Raw genomic sequence first — 26,359 nt, forward strand, 5'->3', positions numbered from 1 at the left:
GAGGGCTTCTTTTTCAATGGTAGAGTAAGCCCTCTGATGTGGCTGGAACTTGGCTGAAAAGTATGCTACAGGCTGCAACTCCTCATTCTCGATTTGTAATAGTACTGCCCCAACCCCAGACTCACAAGCATCAACCTGTAATGAAAAAGGTTTGGAGAAGTCTGGAGACAAGATAATGGGTGCAGTACACAATATTCTTTTTGCTTTATTAAAAGCAGTGTTGCAGTCTGAGGTCCAATTAAAGGGAACTTTGTGACTGGTAAGAGAGGTAAGAGGGGCTACAATATCTGAGAAATTCTTACAGAATCTTCTGTAAAATCCTATCATGCCTAGGAAACGTTGAAGAGATTTCCTATCATGAGGAACTGGATAATCTTTAATAGCAAGAACTTTAGCAAGTTTAGGTGCAACTTTACCACTACCTACTTCATGGCCTAGAAAAGTGATAGTGGCCTGGCCAAAGGAAGATTTAGATAAATTAACTGTTAAATGGGAACTCTTAAAGGTCTCAAAAAGAGCCTTAAGTCTAAGTAGGTGTTGATCCCAAGTATCAGACACCACAACAATATCATCTAGGTACGCTGCCGTGCCTTCAAGTCCTTTAATAGCCTGATGGATAAGTTTCTGTTATGAAGAGGGGGAATTTTTCATTCCAAAGGGGGTAACTGTGTATTGATAATGACCTCCTGGAATTACGAAGGCAGAGATTTCCTTCGCCTTATTCGTCAAAGGTACCTGACAGTAACCTTTTAGGAGATCTAACTTGGACACAAAAATAGCCTTACCCACAAAGTCAATTACGTCATCCAGATGAGGAAGAGGGTAAGCATCTGTAATTGTGACCTCATTCACCTTACGGTAGTCTGTACACATACGAAACCCTCCATCAGCCTTCTTCACAAGGATGCACGGTGAAGCCCATGGACTAGATGACTCCTCCACTAAACCATGCTTTAACAAAAATTCTACTTCCTGCTGAAGTAGCCTCTGCTTTTCAGGATTAGCTCTGTAGGGGGAGAGTTTAATTGGTTTAGAGTTTCCCACATCTACATCATGATAACCTAATGTACATTTTTTCGGCACATCCGAAAAAATATTAGGATATGACTGTAGAAGCTCAGTTAAATTTGTTGCTTGCATTTCAGATAGTCCCTCCATTAAAGGGCTAGGATCCTTGAGGAGGACAGAATTTGAAAGTTTAATATTAATTTCAGAGATAGAGTGCAAAGAATCAGAGTCGTCCTCAGAGGTAGAGGACAGAGTCATTACTGGGACTTTATCTGGTGTATGAAAAGATTTCAGTTGATTGATGTGGTAAATTTTAGTTTTTGAGGTCTTATCAATGGGAGCTACCACATAATTTACATCAGATAATCTACTTACAATCTGCATAGGTCCCATAAATCTAGCTTTCAAGGTGTGGCCAGGTATAGGTTCCTGCACCAACACCTTGTCTCCTAGATGGAAGGAGCAGAATTGTGCACTTCTGTCATACCTCTGTTTCATCTTACTTTAAGCTGTCTTTAGGTCAGCCTTGGCTAACTGACGTGCCACCTACAACCTTGAAGACGGGTTGTAGAGTGTTGAGCTAACGTCTTCTCCCATCCATCCTTCTTTGAGCACCCGAAGAGGACCTCGTACATTGTGCCCAAAGATCAGCTCAGACGGACTATACCCTGTAGACTCTTGCACCGTCTCTCGTACTGAGAACAGCAACAAAGGTAGTGATTCATCCCAGTCTGTAGGAAAGTGCATGCAAAAAGTTCTCATCGTTGTTTTTAACGTCTGATGGAATCTTTCCAAGGCGCCTTGGGACTGAGGATGATAGGCAGTGGATAAGTTGTGGATTATCCCTAACCTAGTTAATACTTCTCTAAATGCTTTGGCAGTGAAGTTAGTACCTTGATCACTTTGAATAGTTTTAGGAATGCCAAAACAAGAAATGAATTTTGTTAAAGCTTTGAGAATAGCTTTAGTATTAATACTGCGCATGGGAATTGCTTCAGGATATCTGGTTACTTTATCCATAATCGTAAATAAATATTGATTTCCAGACTTTGACCTAGGTAGTGGACCTACACAATCTATAATTAAATCTGCAAAAGGTTCTCCATCAGCAGGTATAGGTTGGAGAGGTGCAGGTTTAATGGAATGTCCAGGTTTCCCTACTTGCTGACATTCTCGGCAACACCTAATATGATTCTTCACATCTTTCTTTAATTTTGGCCAATAAAATTCTTTTGTGATTCTATACAAGGTTTTTGTAATTCCTAAGTGACCTCCTAATGAAGTATTATGAGCTATATTTAATATTTGAGGTCTAAACTTGGTTGGAACCACTAACCTGTCATACAATTGCCGGCCCTCTATCTCCTTACCAGTCTCAGTGAAGATCAAATAATCGTTTTTAACTTCATACCTGACCGGATGACCCAAAGAGGATTTACCCATGGCTGCCTCAAAAGCGAATTTTAAAGAAGGGTCCTTTCGTTGTTCCTCCCGGAAGGACAGTCCCTCGGGCATGGAAACAGAGACATCTGGCAATCCTGCAACCTGGGAATAGGAAGGCTTGATCGGGGTCTGTTCACTTGATTTACGAGGCTCCGCCGGTGTGCCTCATAAAACAATGTGGCTATTCCGAGATTGGAGTCGTCCAAGGATAGGTCAACATTCTCTCCAGACAACCCTTGGGATGTTGCCCGAGTTATGGCCAACACCGGAGAAGAATTACTCATTATAGGTTCAGGACACGCACTAACAGTAGTAATGTTATTACCCAGTAATAACATGGCATCTTTCATGGGGAATCCTTTTGAGACACCTACAGTCAAGTACCCAGTGTAATATTTGCACTGTACATAAATTTTATGCAAAGGAACAGAATATATAGCTCCTCCAAATGCTTCCAATAAAACAGAAGAATTCAAGGAAGTGTTCTCTGAAAGGGGTAATATTCCTTCTCTTACAAGTGAGCAATATGCTCCAGTATCTCTAAAGGTCTTTACTTCAGTTGTTTCTGAGTTTTCCTGAAGGGAAATAAGACTCTTGCAATAATAAGGGGCCATACCTTTTTCTGCTTCTCTAGGGGACATGTTACTAGGGATATTAGAGATTTTCCCAATGGGTTGGGGTTTATGGGGGCAGTTGGGACGGATGTGACCTACTTTGTTACAGAGGAAGCAGACGACAGGCTTGCCCTTTACTCCCTGCTGACGTTGCAAATGGTGTTGTTCTGGCTGGTGTCTCTCTGGATACTGTTGTCAAGATGCACCATGAGTAGTTTGCCTCTCCGCAGGTGGACCATATGTTGAGAAGCGTGGCTCACCAGGTGACTTAGTTGGCTGACGTAGACGTTCTCCCTCCGGCTGGCACTTCATTTTCCAAGGTTGACGATCTCTGCTCATGCCAGGCTGTTGAAAAGAGAGACGGGACCGCTCGGACAAGGAGCGGTTAGTTTCGAAGGTATCAGCCAACCTGGCTGCCTCCAATGCAGTGGTTAAGTCACGATCCTGCAGAAAGACTCGAACCTCTGGTCCCACAGACTCCAGCAGGTTATCAATCAGAATAAGCTGCACCAGCTCCTCAAAGGTAGAGACACCACTTGCTTTATACCAGCTGGTAAAAGCTTTGGTTTGCTGTCTCACAAAGTCCACTAGGGATTGACCAAGCTGCCGCCTGCTTAATTTAAAAATCTTTCTATATTTGGCTGGGATACATGTATATGCTCCCAACACTGTGGTCTTCACTACTTTATAATCAGAAAATTCAGCGTCATTTAATGCTGACGTAAATTCCTGTGCCTTACCCAATAATGCTGTATGAACCAACGATGCCCAATGCTGTTCCGGCCACCTCAAGGCTCGAGCCTGATTTTCGAAGCTTTCGAAAAATTGTTCTGGTTCGGCCTCATTGAAGCGGGGAACAAGCTGTACTGCTTTTTGTAAACTAAAATCATTTACAGAATGCGAAAACTGCCTCCTTTCTCTTTCCCTATCAAATTCTTCCCTTGCGAATGCTCTCTGTTCCGTAGTTTGCTCAAGATTGATTTTTGCCAGCTCAAGTGCCAAGGACGCTGATTCACCTTGAGACAACCCAGCTGCACTATACTGACCATTTTGCTCCATAGGTGTATCATCTTCCTCCTGCGAGAACATAGTAGTTTTTGACCTAGCTCCCGTAGAGGGAGGAGTCTGATGTGCCATCTCTTCTTCTGTAAGTTTGTCAGCAATCAGTGAATGCTGTTGCGCAGCTGTGAGAGTGCGTTTGTATTTAATGCCAATGGAACGAGCAATTTTCCAACAACGCTGTAGGGACAATTTAGGTAGGTTATGCAAAGTATATACCGACACCAGACGTCTGACTCGTCTAGGTGGCATAAGTTATTCGCTATGCAAAGTACGATTGCAGAATACCCCAATGTAACACGTTAATTTGCAGAACACGCTTAGCTATGCACAGTACGATTTCAGAATACGCATACAAGCAAAGCTGACTGCAAAATTCTCCACACCGTGCAGGCTAGTAACAACTGACACGCAAAATTTGTAAAGCAATGCCAGACAGCTACACTGTTCTAGAAGATTGACCGTAGCGAAGCGTGCACACCGAACAAGCTAGTAGCAAGCTGTTGAACGATAACACAATAGCAAGGCTGACCATAACAGTAACTGACACACAAAATTTGTAAAGCGTAGGCCAAGCTAATGCAATGCCAGACAGCAAGCTGCACAATGTTCCTGCTACGAGCTTCACCCTAAGCTCAACCGTTTCTCTAAGTCCAGCTCCAGCTCTCGGACAGGCTACCCATATTACAACCCAGGAATCCAAATGGCCTGTTATCCCGGGTGTAATGGGAGCAAAATAAACACAGCAGAAAAAGTTTAGACTTATATTATCCTTCACCAATTTAGAACAGCAATATGTACACTATGTACAGCGATAAGTATAGTGCACTCCACGGTAAGCAAGGCAGAAATAGAAGCCACAAGATAGCAGACTGTGCTTCAACCAGCTCTAGAATGGGAATGACAAGGGCAGACAGGAGAGTGGTACCCACATAACCTCTGCGATTGCCAAAACCATCTTCTTATTGGCTAGAACTTGGTCACTAATTGAACGACGGGGCCCCATCATCAACTCTTAGCAACCTGGTTCGCTGGTTGGGGGAGATAGCCTGTAAATGAGGGTGTGTACATGCGCCGAATAAAGGTTACGTACTCTTTGCATGCCACAATAATTATAATTCAACTTGATAATGGTGTGGCATCAATTACTCTGGAGATGAAACTTAAGATAATTACCCAACATGAAGGCAGCAAGTCCATAACTTGTATTCATTTATTTACTTTTAAATACTGGTATTTAGTTACAGTAATTATTGTTTATTTACGTGTTCAGTTGGAGTGTGAGCAAAGTAACATTTATGAAGGGGTTCAGGGAAACCGGCAGGCCGGACTTGAGTCCTGGAGATGGGAAGTACAGTGCCTGCACTCTGAAGGAGGGGTGTTAATGTTGCAGTTTAAAAACTGTAGTGTAAAGCACCCTTCTGGCAAGACAGTGATGGAGTGAATGATGGCGAAAGTTTTTCTTTTTCGGGCCACCCTGCCTTGGTGGGAATCGGCCAGTGTGTTAATAATAAAATAATAAAATATTATATTCGTATTTGACTTGTGATATTTTCAACTTATGATGGGTTTGTCGGAATGTAACTCCATTGTAAGTCAAGGACCGTCTGTAGGGATTATCAGAATGTAACCCCATTGTAAGTCAAGGACCACCTGTAGGGATTATCGGAATGTAACCCCATTGTAAGTCAAGGACCACCTGTAGGGATTATCGGAATGTAACCCCATTGTAAGTCAAGGACCGCCTGTAGGGATTATCGGAATGTAACCCCATTGTAAGTCAAGGACCACCTGTAGGGATTATCGGAATGTAACCTCATCATAAGTCAAGGATCGCCTGTAGGGATTATCGGAATGTAACCCCATCGTAAGTCAAGGACTACCTGTAGGGTTTGTCGGAATGTAACCCCATCGTAAGTCAAGGACCGCCTGTATGTAGTACCTCTCCAAGTTCTCAAAATGCAGTTCAGTAAATCCATCCATCTATGGCATTAATGTGTTCCTGAATATTCTAATCGAAGTTGAGTCCGTGAACCATAATGTTCCATATCAAATTTCGTGTATTTTTAAGCAGTGAAATTGAAAAAAGTTTAGTACTCTGATGAGTCCCATTCTCTTTTCTTTCTCTTTCTCCTGTATCCTCATTTTCTCTTTCTCCCTTCCTTACCTTTCTCCCACTTATCCTTTGCATCATATCTGATGCAACAAACATTCCATATGTGATCTTTGCCACTTCATTGACAACAGTGAAAATATTAGAAGTCTCTGCAGAAGTTTGCCCGAAATGCTCTGCATAACTCTGGGCTTTTTACGTATACAAATAAATGTCACCCATCTCTGTACAAACATTGTATCATGCCGAAATAAATTATTATTATTATTATTATTATTATGGTTGGGAGGAAGAGTGAGGGTGTTGTATAGGAATGAGAGTCGCGGTGTGTCCAGTTTGCTAAGTCGGAGAAAGAGGTGAATTTTTATTTTATTATATTTTATTATCACACCGGCCGATTCCCACCAAGGCAGGGTGGCCCGAAAAAGAAAAACTTTCACCATCATTCACTCCATCACTGTCTTGCCAGAAGGGTGCTTTACACTACAGTTTTTAAACTGCAACATTAACACCCCTCCTTCAGAGTGCAGGCACTGTACTTCCCATCTCCAGGACTCAAGTCCGGCCTGCCGGTTTCCCTGAATCCCTTCATAAATGTTACTTTGCTCACACTCCAACAGCACGTCAAGTATTAAAAACCATTTGTCTCCATTCACTCCTATCAAACACGCTCACGCATGCCTGCTGGAAGTCCAAGCCCCTCGCACACAAAACCTCCTTTACCCCCTCCCTCCAACCCTTCCTAGGCCGACCCCTACCCCGCCTTCCTTCCACTACAGACTGATACACTCTTGAAGTCATTCTGTTTCGCTCCATTCTCTCTACATGTCCGAACCACCTCAACAACCCTTCCTCAGCCCTCTGGACAACAGTTTTGGTAATCCCGCACCTCCTCCTAACTTCCAAACTACGAATTCTCTGCATTATATTCACACCACACATTGCCCTCAGACATGACATCTCCACTGCCTCCAGCCTTCTCCTCGCTGCAACATTCATCACCCACGCTTCACACCCATATAAGAGCGTTGGTAAAACTATACTCTCATACATTCCCCTCTTTGCCTCCAAGGACAAAGTTCTTTGTCTCCACAGACTCCTAAGTGCACCACTCACTCTTTTTCCCTCATCAATTCTATGATTCACCTCATCTTTCATAGACCCATCCGCTGACACGTCCACTCCCAAATATCGGAATACGTTCACCTCCTCCATACTCTCTCCCTCCAATCTGATATTCAATCTTTCATCACCTAATCTTTTTGTTATCCTCATAACCTTACTCTTTCCTGTATTCACCTTTAATTTTCTTCTTTTGCACACCCTACCAAATTCATCCACCAATCTCTGCAACTTCTCTTCAGAATCTCCCAAGAGCACAGTGTCATCAGCAAAGAGCAGCTGTGACAACTCCCACTTTGTGTGTGATTCTTTATCTTTTAACTCCACGCCTCTTGCCAAGACCCTCGCATTTACTTCTCTTACAACCCCATCTATAAATATATTAAACAACCAAGGTGACATCACACATCCTTGTCTAAGGCCTACTTTTACTGGGAAAAAATTTCCCTCTTTCCTACATACTCTAACTTGAGCCTCACTATCCTCGTAAAAACTCTTCACTGCTTTCAGTAACCCCAGAGGTGAATGTTCTAAAATAAACATATGCTATATTAACCCTTTGACTGTTGCAAGCCCCTTTCTGAAACTGTCATCCTATGTTGCAAAATTTTTGGAAAAAAAAAATTATTTTTTCTTATGAAATGATAATCTTTTCCGGATGGTAATGACATCAAAAGTACAAAATTTGGTCGAAAACTCACGGAATTACGGTCCCGCAGAGTTAGCGGTCTCGGCGACATGTATGCATCGACGATTTTGCCAATTTGAGCCCTATTTTTGGCCAGTTCCGTTGTTCCAGTTGACCAAACTCATAGCTATTTCTTTAGAACTCCATTTTTTCTATCAGTTGAGTACAAGAAACCGCCCATTTACCGATTTGAACTACCCAATAAAGTGGTCAGAAATTGGCAATTTGGCCAATTTCACGCAAATTAAAAAAGATGCCAATTTCCAAATAGGGTCCAGAATAAACAATGCAGACATTCTTGGCACTAAAATAACATATCCTCTGTTCATTAGTCACGTCTCTAGGCCCCTCTTATATTACTATTGCTTTCTGTTTTGATTTTTTATTCTTACAAAAAATAGAAGATTTACTGTTACGCATTATTGTAAAAATGGTATATATAATATCAGTGCACTAGTGAAAGAATATTAGACTCCCCAGTTGATGTGTATTGGACGTGTGGTGTGATTTGCTTACTCTTGAACATTAGTAAAAATCGAGCATTTCCGCTACTTTGAGCTCAATTTCAAGGTTGATTTCATTGTGAAACTAATCAATATCATCTCTGTCTCTGTAATATGTTTTCCATTTTATCACATGAGACCATAAAAACGAGAATACAACGATAAATACTATACGAAAATACACCTCAAAGTCAGCGTTTTATTACAAAAAACGGTCGGAGTTTTTTTTTTTTCTCATTATGCACTGCGTGCTGCAGGATTTTTTTTATATGGTACACAGTGACCACACAGACCCATTCTCTCACATGTGGGCCTACCGCTTTCTCCTGCTTGATTTGAAGCCGCTAGAATTGTTGAGTATATATACGTCCCAAACACTGGCTCGTAAGATGTATATACAGTGGACCCCCGCATAACGATTACCTCTGAATGTGACCAATTATGTAAGTGTATTTATGTAAGTGCGTTTGTACGTGTATGTTTGGGGGTCTGAAATGGACTAATCTACTTTACAATATTCCTTATGGGAACAAATTCGGTCAGTACTGGCACCTGAACATACTTCTGGAGTGAAAAAATATCGTTAACTGGGGGTCCACTGTATATGACCAAAACAGTCAGAGGTTTAAGACATATACAGTAAACATATACAATAAGCATACAGTACGTACAGTGAGTCTTTGACTTACAAATACGTTGAGAATCTTCTGTGTTGTCTATAATATTATTGTATCATTGTTATTGTTATCCATGGAGGCAAAGAAGGGAATGTACAAGAGTATAGTGGTACCAACATTCTTATATGGGTGTGAAGCCTGGGTTGTAAGTGCTACAGCAAGGAGGCAGTTGGAGGCAGTGGAGATGTCATGTCTAAGGGCAATGTGTGGTGTAAATACTATCCAGAGAATTCATAGTGTGGAAATTAGGAAGAGGTGTGGAGTTACAAAAAGTATTATTTAGAGGGCTGAAGATTGATTGTTGAGGTGGTTTGGTCACTTAGAGGATGGAGCAGAATACAGTGGACCCCCGCTTAACGATCACCTCCAAATGCGACCAATTATGTAAGTGTATTTATGTAAGTGCGTTTGTACGTGTATGTTTGGGGGTCTGAAATGGACTAATCTACTTCACAATATTCCTTATGGGAAAAAATTCGGTCAGTACTGGCACCTGAACATACTACTGGAATGAAAAAAGTTCGTTAACCGGGGGTCCACTGTAGAATGACTTGGAGGGTATATAAATTTGTAGTGGAGGGGAAGAGGGGTAGGGGTCATTTTAGGACAGGATGGAGGGAGGGGTGAGAGAGGTTTGGTGTGCAAGGGGCCTGGACATGCAGCAGGCATGTGTGTGTTAGATAGGAGTGGTTAGGTTAGGTAAGGTTCGTCAGGATATAGGACAAGTGTTTCCCAACACATGTCTTAGTTGGATGATGATCCACCATTGGAGCTTTTGTCATCTGACCGAGGCCTTCTGCTGGCTTACAGTTCCACCCCCTTAAAAATTATGGTCATAATTATAACCATGTGAGCAGGGTAATATTTTGTGAAGGGATTCAGGGAAACCAGTTAGCTGGACTTGAGTCCTGGAGGTAGGAAGTACAATGCCTGCACTTTAAAGGAAGGGTTTGGGATATTGGTTGCTTGAAGTGACATCTGAGCTGTCTTATGTGGGCACCTCTGCAAAGACAGTGATTATATGTGTATGACGATGAAAGTGTTTCTTTTTTGGGTTGCCCTGCCTTGGTGGGAGACGGCCGACGTGTTGAAAAAAAAATCATTATTGTGTATAATATCATTATTATATCATTATTATACACAATACAGAAGGTCCCCAATGTGTTCGTAAGTTGAAGACTTCCTCTATTATCAATGTTATGAATAATTCAGGAAGTCCCCAATGTGTTTGTAAATCAAGGACTTACTGTATCATTGTCCTTGCTGGTGCATATGAAGGTCTACAGCTGCCGAGCCACAGCACAAACATCTGCGAAACATAGCCATCCTTTAACCCTTAAACGGTCCAAACGTATATATACGTTTTTTCAACATCTGAAAGTATGTAAAAAAATATAGATCTTCTTTTTTGTTTTACATTTGAAAACGTGTAAAAAAAAACTTTTATCTACATTTTTTTTGTTATATTTGAAAATACGTTAAAAAAAGGTAGATCTACTTTTGTAGCTACGAATTTGAACGTCGATCTGTTTGGACCGTTTAAGAGTTAAAGAAGAAAAGGGCATAATACCATGACTGGAACAATACACATATAATATGCACATGGGAAAGAGAAGCTCACGATGACATTTTGGTTCCACTTGGACCATTTACAAAGTTACACTGACTTGGAAAAGGATCATTTACATATCACATAAGCTTGTAAATGGTCCATTTATGTGTCACACAAGCTTGTAAATGGACCATTTACAAAACCATTTACAATTTGTGTATAGCCATTCTTTTGTGTCATTATTTTCTCCACAAACAATTCATTTGTAAGTTAAAAAAATAAGGAATGCTATTTATTTGTTCATGAGAGACCATTTGTATGTTAGGGACATTGAAAAAGGGTCAAGAGGTCAAAACATTGGTGAAAATACTTTGGACTCGGTCTGGTCTCAGACCGAGCCACGGGGGCATTGACCCCAGAAACCCTCTCTAGGTATACTCCAGGACCTGAATTTGAGGAGGACCTGCCTAGCATGGGCCAGTAGGCCTTCTGCAGTGCTCTTCTATTCTTGTGTTTTTTTTTTTGGGTATCTTAGGGGGGCATCTTGTAAATATTAGGGACCTCTTGTATATGTTAGGGACCTCTTGTAAATGTTAGGGACCTCTTGTATATGTTAGGGACCTCTTGTATATGTTAAGGACCTCTTGTATATGTTAGGGACCTCTTGTATATGTTAGGGACCTCTTGTATATGTTAAGGACCTCTTGTAAATGTTAAGGACCTCTTGTAAATGTTAGGGACCTCTTGTATATGTTAGGGACCTCTTGTAAATGTTAAGGACCTCTTGTATATATTAGGGACCTCTTGTATATGTTAGGGACCTCTTGTATATGTTAAGGACCTCTTGTAAATGTTAGGGACCTCTTGTATATGTTAGGGACCTCTTGTAAATGTTAAGGACCTCTTGTATATGTTAGGGACCTCTTGTATATGTTAAGGACCTCTTGTAAATGTTAGGGACCTCTTGTATATGTTAGGGACCTCTTGTAAATGTTAAGGACCTCTTGTATATGTTAGGGACCTCTTGTATATGTTAAGGACCTCTTGTAAATGTTAAGGACCTCTTGTATATGTTAGGGACCTCTTGTATGTGTTAAGGACCTCTTGTATATGTTAGGGACCTCTTGTATAATGATAAGTACTTTACAAAGAAATTTATTTTTTATATTTTTCTTTGGGACGCTTATATGTTTAAGTCCTTTCTCATGTTTTCCAACTTGCAGAAATGTTGCAAAAACAAAACGTCAAGAAGCGATAGAGGCAGCTGCTACTGTTGCAAAAAAGAAACGTCAAGGAACGACAGACGCAGCTGCTACTGTTGCAAAAACAAAACGCCAAGGATCGACAGATGCAGCGACTACTGTTGCAAAAGTGAAACGCCAAGGAACGACAGATGCAGCTGCTACTGTTACAAAAGCGAAACGCCAAGGAAGGACAGATGCAGCTGCTACTGTTGCCAAAAAGAAACGCAAAGGAGCGACAGACGCACCTGCTGCTGTTGCAAAAAAGAAACGTCAAGGAGTGACAGACGCAGCTGCTACTGTTGTGATAAAGAAACACGAAGAAGAAGAGACAGTGACAAACATAGGTGTAATCTTTGAAACGGCCAACCAATGGGAAGATACTCTGGAGGCAGAGCTTAGTGCAGACTCTACGCCAGTCACCATCATTATACATGAAAATGGTGATGTACCGGAGATCACAAAAGCTGTTGTGGTGGGAGATGCGGCGGGGAAATATGTTTCCCAAGCCGAGCCCAAACAGTGCCCACAAACAATAGGTGAAATCTTCAGAGAAATAAAAACTAAAAATAGTGATAGTTGTCTAGATATTCTTGAAGTTGCGATTGAAAAGCTGCTCTCCAACTCTATGTCGTGGGACCAAGTTTCAGAATTTTATTGCATATCCAAAAATAGACTTGAGAGAAACATGAAAATTCTGACTAACTTGAAGTCGATGCCGGACAATATAAATTATTTCCAGACATACTTAAAATTTATTACGTGCATTTCTGACAGTGACAAATTTTTCGAGTGGATGTTGCGCATGCGGAAAATGGGGCGTCTTCCAGTGATAAAGGACATATGTTATGTTAAGGAGTACCTCAGTCTCTCGTCATTTCCAACCGGCATTTGCGACTTCTTGGAAGTGTTTGGCGAGAAGCTGGTGCACTCCGAAGACTGGGGCATGATAACAAACAGCAGTGTGAGGAACTGGGAGACCATGCTGAAGAAACACCTGACAAACTACTATGGTATAACGGCTGAGACATTCCTGGTGAAGAACAATGCGTCGCGAGTCTTCAACTGCGTCGAGATGTTCCTCTCCCACACCCACATCAGGAACGAGGTCATAATTCTCCGAGGTCGCAGGAACACGTATAGCTTTGTGGGTCAGAACCAGAAGGGGATAAGTGTGATGGTGACATTCTCAGCTGCCGGCTTCTGCTTGAAGCCTTTATTTCTGCAGAACGGCTTTGATAGGCCCTTGTGGTCTGACCAAGACTTCCTCGAACAGTCGCAGTTCCATGTCGGTGCTTCTGGAAATGGGCAGTTGGACCCCTTACTATTCTTAACATGGCTAAAACTTTTCAATGCCGAGCTTATAGAAAATGAGATAGAAAAACCAGTGTTGCTTTTCCTCCATGGTCACCCTTGTCATGCAAGCCTGGAGGCTACCACCTTCTGCCAGGAAGAAGGGATAATACTCTTCTCTCATTACCACAGTCCTCTCAATATTCTAGACCCCTTTTTGAAAATATTGGGCAAGTTCCACTACCAGTACGACCGAAGTTTGAAAATCTTCGAAATCTCTCTTGGAAAGGACCTCTCTCAGAAATACTTTCCGTTAATATTCCTCGACGCTTGGAACAAAATCCAAGAAGCAGAATTTTCCGTGGACGCCTTCGAGAAGTGTGGCCTTGTTCCATTTGACATGTCTGTTGTTTACGATAATATTAATACCAGTAACGTGCAGTCTCAGAGGTCAACTTTGTTACCAACTCACTAACACCATCTGCAGGTGGTTTGTGTTAGAATTAAGTCATTTCTGCCATCTCCACCTGGCTTGTGTTACAAATAAGTCACTGACACCATCTCCAGCTGACTTGCGGTACAAATAAGTCACTGACACCATCTCCGGCTGACTTACATCCACCGACATGAAATATGAACAATCATCGCAGCAGCAGCTGCCTTATGATCATAAATACCTAGCAATACTTTTACTTTCTATGGATAACTATTTTCTTTGCAAGAAATGACCATTTACAAGTTTGCTTTGAACCTAAGCTGTGAAGTAGACAAAGTATTCCTAGTGTTTATATGTATGCAAACAATGTACCAAAATGAGGTTTGTAAAATGGGATCTGATAAACGATATGAAAGTAAAATTGTGATGAGGCAAAGACGAAATTCCTTCTGTTTTTCTTATGGTTCTCAACAGCTCCGTATAAACCTTGTGGGTTTAGTGCTTTGTAATGATTACAATAATAATTTTGGTGAGGTAGGTGGAAGCAGTATTGACAGTGCAGAGTGTAGAGGAAATTGAAGGTGCCATTTGTGGGTAAACACCACATGTGGAACTGCTGAATCATCTTGCAACTCTCCGAGACAGAATGGAGTCTCAGTTGAAAGTGGAACATTGGAAAATCCCAAGTCTGTTACGATTGAATTTTAAAGCGCGTGTGTGTGTGTATGTTTATTGGATTCTTGGACTCAGCTGAGCATGTTTCTCTTGGCAAATGTTCTGATTCCCAGCAAATTATCTGATTCCTGGGTTCAGCTGAGTATGTTTCTCCCAGCAAATTATCTGATTACTGGGTATTAAGTAGTGTTAAGAAAGAAAGCAACAACATAACATATGGTATTTAAACTGCAAGAAACTCATGCATAATGAGTTAGACACTTGCATAACACTTAGATATCCTTATTGTGGAAATGTTTTATGCTAGTGAGTGTCTTCCTCAGTCCAGAGCAGAAAAAGGTGGAAGATGAGGAAGAATTTGAGGCTATAAGTGATCAGTCCCCTGAGATTGATGGGCTGATTACATCATCTCCAGGCTGAGGGACTGATCACCTCAAATTCCTCCTCATCTTCCACCTTTCTCTGCATTGGACTGAAGAAGCCACTGGCTGGTGATACATTTCCACAGTAAAGTTGAAGATTGAGACACTTATGCAGCATATGGGAATCTTTATTCAGGAAACGTTTCGCCACACAGTGGCTTCATCAGTCCAATACAAAGAGGAAGGCGTAAGGAGAGGAGGAGAATGAGGTAATCAGTCCCTCAACCTGGAGTCGATGTGTTCAGTCCATCAATCTTGTAGAATGTACAGCATAGGGCCGTAGACGTGGCTTATATACTGTAGTGAGGTGACGTGAAGCAGATGGAGGCGGGGTCATAGTGGTACCATCCACTAGTCGAAGTAGGTCTTCGTCCAAAGGTTGAACAAGTGTCGAAGAATTCTTTGTAACAAGACCCCATGATGCTGCCGTGTCTGACAGTTGTGATGAATGGTTTGAAAAACCGACAAGTTGAAGATTGAGACACTTATGCAGCATATGGGAATCTTTATTCCCATATGCTGCATAAGTGTCTCAATCTTCAACTTGTCGGTTTTTCAAACCATTCATCACAACTGTCAGACATGGCAGCATCATGGGGTCTTGTTACAAAGAATTCTTCGACACTTGTTCAACCTTTGGACGAAGACCTACTTCGACTAGTGGATGGTACCACTATGACCCCGCCTCCATCTGCTTCACGTCACCTCACTACAGTATATAAGCCACGTCTACGGCCCTATGCTGTACATTCTACAAGATTGATGGACTGAACACATCGACTCCAGGTTGAGGGACTGATTACCTCATTCTCCTCCTCTCCTTACGCCTTCCTCTTTGTATTGGACTGATGAAGCCACTGTGTGGCGAAACGTTTCCTGAATAAAGATTCCCATATGCTGCATAAGTGTCTCAATCTTCAACTTGTCGGTTTTTCAAACCATTCATCACACAGTAAAGTTACCCAAGTGTTGCATAAGTGGCCAGCTCATCTTCCTGTTGGTTCTCCGAATCATTTATCTACAAAATCATATACGGCATTACAGTAACTCCCCAACTTAGACACTTTGTGTATAATATCATTATTATATTATTGTGTATATCATCATTATATTATTATTATATACAATACAGGTCCTCAATGTGTTTGTAAGTTGAGGACTTACTGTATTGTATCGAACTTGTGTGTACTTGCGGATCCACAGTGTCGATGAGTGTGGCGTGTCTGGACATTTTCCCTTGGGAACCTTGCATGTCCCAGCACCCCAGGTGTGAGTACTGTATATTTCTGATGATTACATTATACCTGGCCTGATTTGTAATAAATGGGGGCCAAATCTCCCCCAAGCTGGGTTATCTTGGGGGCGGATACCATGAATTGTGCTCTGGTCACTACTGCCTCTCACGCACACTCCATGGGGCCCGGTATTTAATTTTAAACGGCAAGGGATATTCCCTCGTCAAAATTTCAGTGGTCTTTCATTGCTGATACCCTTTAATCTTGATGCCGGTGAAGGGCTCTTGATCTAAGGAACCATAACTACCCTCTGATTCCTTGGGTGAAATCTGATCTCTCATCTTAGAGATCAGGCTTCGTCCTGAATCCACGGGAAGTGAGTTGTAAAACTCTAGGTCACTGTGTTAACCACTGGCCTCTTCCACTTCCTAAGGCTCTGTATGACCCTTACAATTTAGAGCTTCCATTTGAATATACAGGTGCTCCTTGACTTACAATGGTTCGTCTTATGATATTTCAACTTTACAATGGGGATGAAATTTAAGGCAATTACCCAACAAGTTTGTAACTTGTATTCATATATTTACTTTTTAATAATGGTATTTAGTTACAATAATTATTTCTTTATTTACTTATTCAGTGATACTAGTTATTTAACTATTTAGCATATATTCATATTCAACTTAAGATACTAGCTACTTACGATGGGTTCGTCAGAATGTAGCACCATCGTGAGTCGAGGTCTACCTGTAATGCAGTCTTTTTGTAAACACGATTGGAAAACTAAATCCAACAATAAACACGATTGGAAAACTAAATCTAACAATAAACACGATTGGAAAACTAAATCCAACAATAAACATGATTGGAAACTAAATCCAACAATAAACATGATTGGAAACTAAATCCAACAATAAACACGATTGGAAAACTAAATCCAACAATAAACATGATTGGAAAACTAAATCCAACAATAAACATGATTGGAAAACTAAATCCAACAATAAACATGATTGGAAAACTAAATCCAACAATAAACATGATTGGAAAACTAAATCTAACAATAAACATGATTGGAAAACTAAATCCAACAATAAACATGATTGGAAACTAAATCCAACAATAAACAGCACATAAAAAGATCTTTGTAGTATCTTCTATTTTCAATTGACTTTTCAGTAAATATAAAAATTGCACTGTATAACGGTCCTTTATATACAATGGAACTGCAGTTTTTGTATGTCCTAGTTGCAGAAAATTCTCTATAAAATTTTGTGTCTGGAACGGAACCAATTAATCCATTCCAGATGCCCAAAAGTATTAATAAAAAGTACATTTTATAGACAATTTTCTCCAAGAATCGTCTCCAACTAGGGCATACAAAACCCGAAGTGTACTTCTTTTTTTTTTTTGTAATTGTATTTTTTAACATGTCGGCCATTCCCCACCAAGGCAGGGTGACCCAAAAAAGAGGAAACACTTTCATCATCACTCACTCCATCACTGTCTTGAAAGAGGTGCATCTGCACTACAGTTATAAAACTGCAACGTATCTCCACCTGTCCTTTCTGTAAATGCAATTTAAAAATTACGTCCAAAATGATACATGTGAAACTGCATTTATTGCACATGTTATTCAATTTTAGATACACTTTTTACAGTTGCAATGCAAAAAAAATTAGTTGCACCGCAATTTTTCTCAGTTGCACTCCAATATTCATACTGCTATATATAGAGTAGGTTTAAAAGAGAACCTACTGTATATATATGGACATGGACCTACTTGGGGGGGACATGGACTTGCTTGGGGGAGGACATGGACCTGCTTGGGGGAGGACATGGACCTGCTTGGGAGGGACATGGACCTGCTTGGGGGGGACATGGGCCTGCTTGGGGGGGACATGGACCTGCTTGGGGGGACATGGACCTGCTTGGGGGGGACATGGACCGGCTTGGGGGGGACATGGGCCTGCTTGGGGGGGACATGGACCTGCTTGGGGGGACATGGACCTGCTTGGGGGGGACATGGACCTGCTTGGGGGGACATGGACCTGCTTGGGAGGGACATGGACCTGCTTGGGGGAGACATGGACCTGCTTGGGGGGACATGGACCTGCTTGGGGAGGACATGGACCTGCTTTGCATGGGTCAGCAGGCCTGCTGCAGTGTTCCTTCTTAAGTTCTTATGTATAATAATTTATTAATAAAACATAAATCTAGCATAAAATTGATGAGTGAAATTATAGCATCAACAGACTTTGCAAATATTGATGATGATAACACACTTGCAGCAGGTGGGTATCTTTATTGATGAAGCGTTTAGCCTACACAGTAGCCTTTAGTCAAATTCAAATTCAAATTCAATTCAAAGTTTATTCTCTATAAGGATTACAATGCTGAGTTTACAGAATTTGGTTATTGTGTGGTTTACATGTAGTAAAATACTAATTACAGAGGGTGCCACTAGAACACCTAGCATGGCTAGGCATTTCGGGCAGACTTAGATTAATTCTTAACTTTAAAATATTACAAATTATGAGGTAAGTTGGTATTATGGCTAAGTGACTAAGTACTAGTTTGTGAGTTTAGCAATAGAGAGGAAGCAGTGGTAGTAGTGAATTAAAGATGATGTAAACAGTCCGCCAACCTTAGAGAAAAAGTATTTGAGGTGGTCAGTCCCTCAGCCTGGAGAAGAGTTCTGTGGTCTGGAACGATGTTGAAATTGAAATCTTACAGTAGAATTATGTTATCACGATGTGTTGTAGGAAAGTTGTGGTAGCTCCCCATGCAGATATAAGTGAGATTTTGGGAGATGTTAAGTGAATGTATAGGAGCCTTTGAACCAAGTGAGAGAGTAATTGTGGTAGGGGACTTGAATGCTAAAGTAGGAGAAACTTTTAGAGAGGGTGTGGGAGGTAAGTTTGGGGTGCCAGGTGTAAATGATAATGGGAGCCCTTTGATTGAACTTTGTATAGAAAGGGGTTTAGTTATAGGTAATACATATTTTAAGAAAAAGAGGATAAATAAGTATACACGATATGATGTAGGGCGAAATGACAGTAGTTTGTTGGATTATGTATTGGTAGATAAAAGACTGTTGAGTAGACTTCAGGATGTACATGTTTATAGAGGGGCCACAGATATATCAGATCACTTTCTAGTTGTAGCTACACTGAGAGTAAAAGGTAGATGGGATACAAGGAGAATAGAAGCATCAGGGAAGAGAGAGGTGAAGGTTTATAAACTAAAAGAGGAGGCAGTTAGGGTAAGATATAAACAGCTATTGGAGGATAGATGGGCTAATGAGAGCATAGGCAATGGGGTCGAAGAGGTATGGGGTAGGTTTAAAAATGTAGTGTTAGAGTGTTCAGCAGAAGTTTGTGGTTACAGGAAAGTGGGTGCAGGAGGGAAGAACAGTAGATTAGAACTCAAGAAATTGAAACGACACAATTGCAAACCATGGTGCAAGTGGGGGCTTGAACTTGCAGAAAGTAAGCTGTAAGACTTGCCGCTGGTAAAGTGTATGGTAGAGTTATAATTGAAAGAATTAAGTTCAAGACGGAGAATAGGATAGCATCTCCGCCTGTACTGTAGTTTGTTTTATTTTTTTTTTTTTTTTTTTTTTATAATTTGAACATGCATACAGAAGTACAAAAAAAATACAGGTAAGAGCAACATGCCAAAGCCACTTGTATGCATAGCATTACGGGCTGGCTTAAAATTAACTTAAGATTAACTAAGTAATGATGAAATCAGTGATAAAACATTATTGTAAACAGATAACTATAAAGCACAAATGAGTATTACAAAGACAGGTCATATGGTTGCATGCATTGCTGTACATTCAGTAGAATGGAGTATTCTGTTAGGTAGTGTATTTAAAAAATAACAAAGTTAGATTGGGTCTTGGGTTTACCATTTATGTGATATAATTATGAGAAACATTTAAGATATACAATTTATAAGGTTCAGTTATTTAGTATTTATTTGGTTTTGGGTGAGTAAGTGATCTTTGAGAAGAGACTTGAATTTATAAACAGGTAGTGTTTCTTTTATATTTACAGGTAATGAATTCCAGATTTTAGGGCCTTTTATGTGCATTGAGTTTTTGCATAGCGTGAGATGGACACGAGGAACATCAAAGAGTGATCTGTGCCTTGTGTTATGGTCATGTGTTCTGTTGAGGTTGGCAAGGAGATGTTTGAGGGGAGGCTTAATATCAGAGTTAAGTGTTCTATGTATGTAATAGGTGCAGTAATAAGTATGGATGTTTTGTATGGTGAGTAGGTTGAGTGTTTTGAATATTGGTGGAGTGTGCTGCCTGTAGTGAGAATTTGTTATCATTCTAACTGCAGCCTTTTGTTGGGTAATTAGTGGTCTGAGATGGTTTATTGTTGTTGAGCCCCATGCACAAATTCCATAGGTGAGATAGGGGTAAATAAGAGAGTGATATAGGGCCAGGAGGGCTGACTGTGGAACATAGTACCGTATCTTCGATAGTATGGCTACGGTCTTGGAAATTTTCTTAGAAATTTGTTGTATATGTGTATGAAATTTGAGTCTATTATCGAGGTGGATTCCTAAGAATTTTCCCTCTGTTAGCTTTGTGATAGGTGATCCGTTTATCATTATGTTAAGAGGGACATCTGTAGCTCTTTTATTTATTTATTTATTTATTTATAAATTTTAGCATACATACAGAGGTACAAAAAAATACAGGTAAGAGCAGCATGCTAAAGCCACTTATATGCATAGCATTACGGGCTGGCTTAAAATTAACTTAAGATTAACTAAGCAATGATGAAATCAGTGATAAGACATTATTGTAAACAGATAACTATAAAATACAAATGAGTATTACAAAGACAGGTCATATGGTTGCATGCATTGCTGTTCATTCAGGTAGTGTATTTAAAAAAAAAAATAAAGTTAGGTTTAACATTTGTGTGATATAATTGTGAGTAACATTTAGGATATACAATTTATATGGTTCAGTTATTCAGTATTTATTTGGTTTTGAGTGAGTAAGTGAACTTTGAGAAGAGACTTGAATTTATAAACAGGTAGTGTTTCTTTTATATTTACAGGTAATGAATTCCAGATTTTAGGGCCTTTTATGTGCATTGAGTTTTTGCATAGCGTGAGATGGACACGAGGAACATCAAAGAGTGATCTGTGCCTTGTATTATGGTCATGTGTTCTGTTGAGGTTGGCAAGGAGATGTTTGAGGGGAGGGTTAATATCAGAGTTAAGTGTTCTATGTATGTAATAAGTGCAACAATAAGTATGGATGTTTTGTATGGTGAGTAGGTTGAGTGTTTTGAATATTGGTGGAGTGAGCTGCCTGTAGTGAGAATTTGTTATCATTCTAACTGCAGCCTTTTGTTGGGTAATTAGTGGTCTGAGATGGTTAGTTGTTGTTGAGCCCCATGCACAAATTCCATAGGTGAGATAGGGGTAAATAAGAGAGTGATATAGGGCCAGGAGGGCTGACTGTGGAGCATAGTACCGTATCTTCGATAGTATGCCTACAGTCTTGGAAATTTTCTTAGAAATTTGTTGTATATGTGTATGAAATTTGAGTCTATTATCGAGGTGGATTCCTAAGAATTTTCCCTCTGTTAGCTTTGTGATAGGTGATCCGTTTATCGTTATGTTAAGAGGTACATCTGTAGCTCTGCTACCAAACTGAATGAAGTAGGTTTTGTCAATGTTTAATGTAAGTTTGTTAGTCCTCATCCAGGTAGATATTTTCTGTAATTCTGTGTTTACAGTATTGGCTAGCGTGACTGGGCTCGGGTGAGAGAAGACGTATGTGGTGTCATCTGCAAAAAGGGTGGGTTTGAGTAATTGCGAAGCATTTGGTAGGTCATTTATGTATAGGAGAAAGAGAAGAGGGCCAAGGACACTTCCTTGTGGGACACCAACTGTAATTGGTTGTGCAGAAGAGTTGGCCCCATTTGCATACACATATTGGCTTCTGTTGCTGAGGTATGACTTGAGGTAGTTGAGGGAGTGCCCTCTTATACCATAGTGTGACAATTTTACGTGGAGCAAGTCATGGTCAACTGTATCAAAAGTTTTACGTAAGTCAATGAAGATCCCCAGTGGGACTTCTTTTTTCTCTATTGCAGTGTATATATGTTCTAGCATGTGTATAATAGCATCATTAGTATTTTTATTAGGCCTGAATCCAAATTGGCAGGGGTTGAGAATGTTATGGGAGATGAGGTAGGAGTAGATTCGTTTATGAATTAATTTTTCGAAGATTTTTGAGAGAGGGTGTAAATTGGATATTGGCCTATAGTTATTCAACTCTGTTTGGTCTCCTCCTTTATGGATCGGGGTGACCCTTGCTATTTTGAGAACTGTAGGGAAGGTGGAGGATTCAATGGATTTGTTAGTGTTGCAATGATTGGTGATAGTACTTGTGATGCTTTTTTGTATATAAAGGGTGGTAAGGTATTTAAATCTCCTGCCTTGTTTTTCAGTGCGTTGATAATAAGGGAGACTTCGTATGGCTTAGTCGGAGCTAGGAACAGTGTGTTCGGGTAGTTGCCAGTGAGGTAGTCATTTGGTGGGGTATCTGAGCTTGGGATATTATTGGCAAGGTTTTGACCTATAGTGGAGAAGAAATCATTGAGTCTGTTTGCTGTTTCTGTTGGTGGGAGTTGGGGTTCATCTGATTTTGCTAATTTTATTTCGCTATGTCGTGATATCTTTTTTGTTCCCAGAATTTCTGATAGGGTCTTCCAGGTCTTTTTTATATCACCTCGTAAGTTGGATAATCTGTTCTCATAATACAATTTTTTTGCCCTTCTTATCAGGCTGGTTAGGATTGACGAGTAACGTTTTGTTTGGTCTCTGGTTATGTGACCCATTCTGTACTGTTTTTCATATCGGTGTTTTGTATTTATGGATTTGAGAATGCTGGGTGTTAGCCAGGGACTGTTCAGTCTCTTAGCTGTCATCTGTTTAGTTTTTTTAGGGCAGTGCTTGTTATAAAGGTATTGGGTCTTTTTTAGAAAATTATTAAAACATTTGTCAATATCTGTATAGAATTCTAGCTCAGTGTGCCAGTCAATGTTTGTTACTGCTGTTGTGAAGTTATTAATGGCTGCCTCATTGTGAAGTCTGAAGGTGACTTTAGTAGTGTCTTGGGGTATTTTACCAAGAGTTGTTATGAGGAAAGTAGGGTAGTGGTCTGTGGTATTATCTGTAATTATGCCTGATTTTAAAGGGGATATGGTGTTGGTCCAGATGTGGTCAAGTAGGGAAACACTAGTCTCTGTAACTCTTGTAGGTTTTGTTACTGTTGGTAGCAACATGCAGTTACTCATTGTGTTTGTGAATTCAGTAACGTGTGGGTCCTGGTCTTGCAGGAGATTTATATTGAAGTCACCTGAGAGTAGTAAGTGATCTTTGTTCATGCGTGCATCAGTTATCATACTTCCTAGGTTTTGACTAAATTGGCTAATGTTTGATTGTGGAATTCTGTAGATGTTTATCACTGTGAGAGGTTTTTGTAGGTATTTGGATTTGAGTTTAGCTATTATATATTCCCCATGTTCATCCCTTGTGCAAGTATTAGTGATACATTCTAGTTGGTCTGAGTAGTATATTGCTGTGCCACCCCCTTGTTGGTCTGGCCTACAGTTGTGTATGGCTGTGTAACCAGGAATGGCATAGACATCTGTAGTATCAGGCTTTAGCCAGGTTTCAGTTAGTGTAATGATGGACATATTGGCATGCAAGGAATTTAGTAATGCTATGAGGTCATCGTAATGCTTGCTTAAAGATCTGATATTGTAGTTAAAGATAGTTATGTTGTTGTTGGCTCTGAGAAGTGCCTTTGATTGTTCTGCAGTGTAGTAATTACAGTAACTGTTTGAATCATTTAAGTCATTAAATAAGAGGGTACAACACTGAATGAAGTAGGTTTTGTCAATGTTTAGTGTAAGTTTGTTAGTCCTCATCCAGGTAGATATTTTCTTTAATTCGGTATTTACAGTATTGGCTAGCGTGACTGGGCTCGGGTGAGAGAAGACGTATGTAGTGTTGTTTGTTTATGGTAGATTAGACCGTAGTAGTAAGTAATGTTGTGTTCCTGGTGTTGGTGTTGTAAGTTACAGATGAGTTGTGTTCCTGGTGTTGTAACTTACAGATGAGTTGTGTTCCTGGTGTTGTAACTTACAGATGAGTTGTGTTCCTGGTGTTGTACCTTACACATGAGTTGTGTTGCTGGTGTTGTAACTTACAGATGAGTTGTGTTCCTGGTGTTGTAACTTACAGATGAGTTGTGTTCCTGGTGTTGAAACTTACAGATGAGTTGTGTTCCTGGTGTTGTAACTTACAGATGAGTTGTGTTCCTGGTGTTGTAACTTACAGATGAGTTGTGTTCCTGGTGTTGTACCTTACACATGAGTTGTGTTCCTGGTGTTGTAACTTACAGATGAGTTGTGTTCCTGGTGTTGTAACTTACAGATGAGTTGTGTTCCTGGTGTTGTAACTTACAGATGAGTTGTGTTCCTGGTGTTGTACCTTACACATGAGTTGTGTTCCTGGTGTAACTTACAGATGAGTTGTGTTCCTGGTGTTGGTGTTGTAAGTTACAGATGAGTTGTGTTCCTGGTGTTGTAAGTTACAGATGAGTTGTGTTCCTGGTGTTGTAACTTACAGATGAGTTGTGTTCCTGGTGTTGTACCTTACAGATGAGTTGTGTTCCTGGTGTTGTAACTTACAGATGAGTTGTGTTCCTGGTGTTGTAACTTACAGATGAGTTGTGTTCCTGGTGTTGTACCTTACAGATGAGTTGTGTTCCTGGTGTTGTAACTTACACATGAGTTGTGTTCCTGGTGTTGTACTTTACAGATGAGTTGTGTTGCTGGTGTTGTAACTTACACATGAGTTGTGTTCCTGGTGTTGTAACTTACAGATGAGTTGTGTTCCTGGTGTTGTAACTTACAGATGAGTTGTGTTCCTGGTGTTGTACCTTACAGATGAGTTGTGTTCCTGGTGTTGTAACTTGCAGATGAGTTGTGTTCCTGGTGTTGTAACTTACAGATGAGTTGTGTTCCTGGTGTTGTAACTTGCAGATGAGTTGTGTTGCTGGTGTTGTAACTTACAGATGAGTTGTGTTGCTGGTGTTGTAACTTACAGATGAGTTGTGTTGCTGGTGTTGTAACTTACAGATGAATTGTGTTCCTGGTGTTGTAACTTGCAGATGAGTTGTGTTGCTGGTGTTGTAACTTTCAGATGAGTTGTGTTGCTGGTGTTGTAACTTGCAGATGAGTTGTGTTCCTGGTGTTGTAACTTACAGATGAGTTGTGTTGCTGGTGTTGTAACTTGCAGATGAGTTGTGTTGCTGGTGTTGTAACTTTCAGATGAGTTGTGTTCGTTGTGTTGTACCTTACAGATGAGTTGTGTTCCTGGTGTTTTAACTTGCAGATGAGTTGTGTTCCTGGTGTTGTAACTTACAGATGAGTTGTGTTCCTGGTGTTGTAACTTGCAGATGAGTTGTGTTCCTGGTGTTGTACCTTACAGATGAGTTGTGTTCCTGGTGTTGTAACTTGCAGATGAGTTGTGTTCCTGGTGTTGTACCTTACAGATGAGTTGTGTTCCTGGTGTTGTACCTTACACATGAGTTGTGTTGTAACTTACAGATGAGTTGTGTTCCTGGTGTTGTACCTTACAGATGAGTTGTGTTCCTGGTGTTGTACCTTACAGATGAGTTGTGTTCCTGGTGTTGTAACTTACAGATGAGTTGTGTTCCTGGTGTTGTACCTTACACATGAGTTGTGTTGCTGGTGTTGTAGCTTACACATGAGTTGTGTTGCTGGTGTTGTAACTTACAGATGAGTTGTGTTCCTGGTGTTGTAACTTACAGATGAGTTGTGTTCCTGGTGTTGTACCTTACAGATGAGTTGTGTTCCTGGTGTTGTAACTTACAGATGAGTTGTGTTGCTGGTGTTGTACCTTACAGATGAGTTGTGTTCCTGGTGTTGTAACTTACAGATGAGTTGTGTTGCTGGTGTTGTACCTTACACATGAGTTGTGTTGCTGGTGTTGTAACTTGCAGATGAATTGTGTTGCTGGTGTTGTAACTTGCAGATGAGTTGTGTTGCTGGTTTTGTAACTTACAGATGAGTTGTGTTGCTGGTGTTGTACCTTACACATGAGTTGTGTTGCTGGTGTTGTAACTTGCAGATGAGTTGTGTTGCTGGTGTTGTAACTTACAGATGAGTTGTGTTGCTGGTGTTGTAACTTGCAGATGTGTTG

The 26,359-nt window shown here is 40.5% G+C and overlaps 1 protein-coding gene across 2 annotated transcripts in view; it reads left to right on the forward strand.

The window, feature by feature from the left end:
• The window catches only part of LOC128702531 (HMG box-containing protein 4), an 83,583-nt gene that overhangs the window by 17,437 nt on the left and 39,787 nt on the right, over positions 1-26,359 (forward strand). The window contains exon 9 of one of the 2 annotated variants that reach the window (XM_070105330.1): positions 12,003-15,087. The exons of the other annotated variant lie outside the window; for it this stretch is intronic. Within the exon in view, the coding sequence (XP_069961431.1) occupies positions 12,003-13,788 (1,786 nt within the window). The 3' untranslated portion in view covers positions 13,789-15,087. Of the gene's footprint in view, positions 1-12,002; positions 15,088-26,359 lie in introns of those variants that run through there. 2 annotated transcript variants of the gene reach the window in all.

Source organism: Cherax quadricarinatus, chromosome 98 (assembly GCF_038502225.1).
Source record: "Cherax quadricarinatus isolate ZL_2023a chromosome 98, ASM3850222v1, whole genome shotgun sequence".
Classification (NCBI taxonomy): Eukaryota; Metazoa; Arthropoda; class Malacostraca; order Decapoda; family Parastacidae; genus Cherax; species Cherax quadricarinatus.